The following is a 5,000-nucleotide window of genomic DNA, read 5'->3' as shown; positions in this document are numbered from 1 at the left end:
AATAACTGAGGAGAAAGTGCTGCCTTAATTTGTAATTACATCCGCAATTGGTAAGACTTTCAAGCCTTCTCGGTTAAGGACTATAAACCGTAGGCCCTGTCTCACAAATATCTTCCATGTTCATTAGTTCCCTGTGGGACGTTAAAGAACCCACACACTATTCGAGAAGAGTAGGGGATGAAGTTCCCGGTGTTGTGGCTGTCCTCTGTGAGCATATGAGTGGGTGGGTATAGCAGGTCCACATAAGCTGAATACCTGCCAAAACTTCAACCTGCTCAAACAAATAACAAAAACAAACAAACAAACAGTTTTAATAAGGACCCTAGACTTATGATTGAAAATCAAACATTTGCTATTCTGAGCTCACAAAAGCTTGCAGGGAAAGGTAAACAATGTAATTTGCAGCCTGTTTTAGGTATGCTTTCCTGTATTTCCTTATGCACCGGTACTATTAAAAGTATTAACTAAGCCCAAAAAAAGGTATGTCTTTCTAGTTGTCCAGTAGTGGTGTTCATTGTTATTACCTTGGTTTGTCATGTTTACATCTTTTCTTTCTCTCATGAAACAAAATAATGATATTCAAATTCTTACAGGACGGCACAGATATAACGGTACTTTGTGTGTCAACAATAAATGAATATTCGGAGGGTGGTTTAAAAAATGATTGACTTAGAGTGTGTGGTGAAGTCAGATGGTCAAAAAGAATTTTCAATAGAAATGATGGAATATGGAAAAGATACCGGTATTTGCGACACAAATTACACCCCTTCGGTGGCTTTTTCTTCATGAATTGTAATTATGATATTAAAGACTATGTAATTTGTTCTCAGTTTTACCACGAACTCCTGTTACGGTGGTCAGAATTTCGTGAAACTTTTCCTTCAGAAAAAAATTAGGAAAATATGATTTGGAATAATAGAGAAATATGAATAGATAAAATTAAACCAGTGTTTTACAAAAATTACTTTTATTCTGGAGTTGTTTACACGCATAATCTATTATTAGACCTTGACAACAGACAATCTTACAGCAAGCTCTCCTAAGTAATAAGGAAAACTAACTTTCTGACAAGAAGTTGTCTCTCATTATGTCATATTAATTATTTTGTTTACTTTTCATTGCATTTGAAGTGACATGGTTTTTGTATCTTTTTATTATTATTATTAATATTATAGTTATTTAGTTATTTATTTATTCTTTGCATTATTGTTTTCCTTGTGTTTGCCCGTCTTTTATCTTTATATTTGTGCCTTCCTGAATCGACATTTTCCTTTATACATAAAATTGTGGATAACGTTATCCACCAAATAAATCGCTATCCAGCAGATAAACACTAGCAAAACCAATGAAGTTATCCAGTGGATAGTGATTTATCCAATGGATAGCACTATCCACCCTTCAAACAACTGGGGCCTGTAGATTAGCTTCATAGTTATTTTGCTATGGGGCATTGTACCTTTCTTAAGTCTACATGTATTACTTATTTCCTGTACAAATAGCTTTTTGTTGTTGTTGTGTTCTGGACTGATTTTGAGTCTTTTTGGTATTTTTTTATAAATTCAACGAGCACACCTTTCGCTGGAAAAAGTTTTATATGGAATAATAATGCAACAATACCCTTTATTTAATTTACTTAATTACTTCATTATAAGTGGAAAATTGTTTTTGTGGGACTGCAGAAGATGCCAAATTAATCTAGATATAACTGGCCTTGGAACAAAATTGTTCTCAAATACAAAACAATAATAAATTAATGTAAACACGAAGGACTATTTTCAAAAGAAATTGGTGCTCACACCAACTCAATAAATCTATTTGTCTGTTGTTCAATAATTGTTGCTGTTGTTGTTTTGTGCTCTTGGTCTCAATTTTCTTTTTTTACCCTGGCCTTCTTGTATATTTTTAAAGCGAATCAGTGACTACACATAGGGTACATGTACTTACAGGGTATAATTGTAAACCTTTTTTGATCTTTAACATAAGAGCCAACTTCAATCTGTAATTTTCAGAGAGTCCATAATTATTAAAGAAAAAACAAACAGTTATGGTCTTAATTATTATTTTTTTTTAAAAGAGCTTTTTTGTCTCAGAATTATTTTTTTTAGAGTGAAGATTGATGTGTGGTTTGTATAGCACCTGATAATGTTATTGTTATTCGTTTTCTCATTTTCTGCGGCATTAGGAGTTGACTGCTCCTCTGACCATGCTTTTGTGGATTCCTGTAAAGCAGTGTTACAACGTTGCATCTTCCTTCTCCTTGGTGTCCAAACTTCATTTCCAGTTGACCAGGAAAAATTAGCTTTTCTTCAAAATTTAAACAAAGAACCATCAAGCACTTCATTGTTTTGGGATGTGGGCAGTGGCTTAGACAGTGCAACAAACACAGCTACAGACACGCCATCTTCAAGTAGCATAAGCAGTCAAGTATGACATTAAGCAATAGTCTTTTACTATCACGTAAAATACATGACATGTAAAAGAAAACCAGAAATGTCACAGGCAATATTTTTCCATTGTTGATAGCTTAAAGTGCCCCTGTGATCAAAAAAACAACTTCCTTTTTTCCTTCAGATTTTGAAAGTGTGTTTGCTTAACACCTGACTGGCAAAATTTTGAGCTTTGATTTTTATCCAAAGGCCGTTTACTTTGAGTGTAAGTTTTGGATTTCACGGTCTGCCATTACTCACGTTCAAAACTGACCGATTAAGAAACTAGTAATTATATAATTATTTTATTGCTTTATGCATTAGTTTCATAATTTATCTGTAAGTGAGTTTTTTGGGTACTTTGGTAGTTTATAATAAAATTTTGGTTTGATCACACCAGGAGTCTCATGAGTGGGAGAAAGGAAGGAGGTTCTCTCTTCTCTCTATTTTGATTACATTGCCCTTATTTTATCAGTAGTTTTTTGGGCAGCTTATTGAATATACCAAGCACTGTTTTTTTTCCAGTGGAATTGGTTGTAAATAATAATTTATCAACACAACTAGGAATATCCACTGTATACACTGTAAGTCCATGCATTAGGTTTGTTGCTGAAAATAAAGTGCTTGTTACTAACAGAAAACTTGTGGTCAGGCACACTGCTATACTCCAATCTGAAGGTCCCTAATTCTCATTTGTGTTTTCTTGAAAGGATGAAGATTCTAATGAAGGACTGCCATCTGAAGGTGTAGTATTTTGAAAGAGTCATTTGCCCTTTATTATTGGTTTCTTGCATACCGGGTGTGATCCATTCGGACAAACATTTTGGTTTGCGTTTTCAAAATTTCCAGCTGTCAAATGGAACAGTAAAATCCTGGTAATTCCAACATTTCAGAAAAATGGTCAACTTCGAGAGGTTGGCCAAAATTTTCGAAATGAATGATCCGAAAATTGCTGTTCCGTTTGATTCTGAACCGAAAATTCTGATAATTTTTTCCCCAAAGGTATCGCGCCCCGAGGAAATTTCCGGAATTTCCAATATTTCGGGAAAATGGAAAACCTCGATATGTTGACCAAAATTCTCGAAATAAACGTTTTGGAAAAGACTTGCATTTTATTCTAGGCCGAAAATTGTGGAATTTTTGCCCAAACGGATCGTGCCCACTATCTTTTGGAATACTGACACAGTGACATCACTAGCTGCTTACATTTCCCCTTTTGTTCCAATCATCATTCTCAAGACCATTATGCAAAACCATCGACATTCACTGCACAGCCTCAAGGGACATGGTCACTCTCAGTAAAACATTACAATTTATTGTCTTTCTAAAATCCAGAGGAGAAATAAGGCCTTACTGTCAGATAACGTCTTTGTTTTTTGGAAACATAATAATTAACCAATAAAGATGTCAGTGCTTAGACAATACCTTGATCTGTTTTCTGTGATAGTCCACCTAGGCCGCAAACGAGGAAACATTGTTGGGGAAACACAGGTTTCCTGAAATGCCTCCTCGCCGCGCAACCAAGGAAACATTTGCTGAGGAAGCAAATTTTGCTTCGCAACAAATGTTTCCAGGGGTGGAAAACGGGGAAGCATTTCCTTCCGCAACATTGTTTCCTTGTTTGCGGACACTTCTGCACTCAGGATTTACCACTAAAAAAAAAAACCCATCACATCTTGTTATTTTAATGTGTCAAGAATAACAGGTGTATCTCTTCAATGGTTGAAGTTTAGTTCAAGCATTTTGTTTTTAACTCATTAAAGAAAGCAGCATATTTTGTGCAAACAGGATACCTGCCAAAAGTTGACTCCATGAAGGAAGTGTTGCGACATGTGCGCTTGGCGAGAGTGAAAACCTCCACCCAATGCAGACAGAGCAAAGTCGGTGGGAAAGACTCAGTTGTGAAAACGATGGCAACAAATGTGATATCATTTATAGCCGAGGGAATGCAAAGCAATGAAGCACACAATGAAGTGCAGAACACTCATGTTCAGTTCCGTTCATCTCCACCGGCTGTGGCTGCCGCCATGGGAAATCAACACATCAGGGCCCAAGTTAGTTATTAAAGTTTGTCTTGATCTGTTTATGTAAACAATGTTGGAATGATTGGCTGACATGATAAATCAATAAGCTATCGAAGTCTATTAATATCATTATACAGTACTGCTGTACTGTTTGCAACCTGGGGTAAACCTCTTGAAGGAAGAAGACTTCAAGTGGTAATTCCTTCTGAACTTTCCTTGCATACAATGCAGAAAATCGTACATGCTGAATCAACGACTCCTCACAGGATCCTTTCAGGATCAATGAAACATAGCAATGATGTAACAGAACAGACTAAAGTTTAAGAATCCCGAGCCATTTGGCCATTTACAGGCACATCCAAGAAATAATTAACTGAGGTCTGCCTGGTAACAACTTCAGCTTTACCTTTAGCTACTTCTACAGTCTACTACTACAGTAGTCTTGAAGCCGGGATCTTGATGCAGACATTCTTGGCCACACTACCTCCTTTACTTGCCTCCTTTTCGTTACTTATAGCTCTCTGAACAACAATAAATATTCCAATGATCT

The 5,000-nt window shown here is 36.0% G+C and overlaps 1 protein-coding gene across 1 annotated transcript in view; it reads left to right on the top strand.

Moving 5' to 3' along the window:
- The window catches only part of LOC138035857 (probable E3 ubiquitin-protein ligase HERC1), a 33,502-nt gene that overhangs the window by 4,213 nt on the left and 24,289 nt on the right, over positions 1-5,000 (top strand). The window contains exons 3-5 of the mRNA XM_068882295.1: positions 2,183-2,424; positions 3,137-3,170; positions 4,215-4,480. Coding sequence (XP_068738396.1) covers positions 2,183-2,424; positions 3,137-3,170; positions 4,215-4,480 — 542 coding nt within the window. The remainder of the gene's footprint in view (positions 1-2,182; positions 2,425-3,136; positions 3,171-4,214; positions 4,481-5,000) is intronic.

Source organism: Montipora capricornis, chromosome 2, assembly GCF_036669925.1.
Source record: "Montipora capricornis isolate CH-2021 chromosome 2, ASM3666992v2, whole genome shotgun sequence".
Classification (NCBI taxonomy): Eukaryota; Metazoa; Cnidaria; class Anthozoa; order Scleractinia; family Acroporidae; genus Montipora; species Montipora capricornis.
This window is presented reverse-complemented; position numbering and strand designations above follow the sequence as displayed.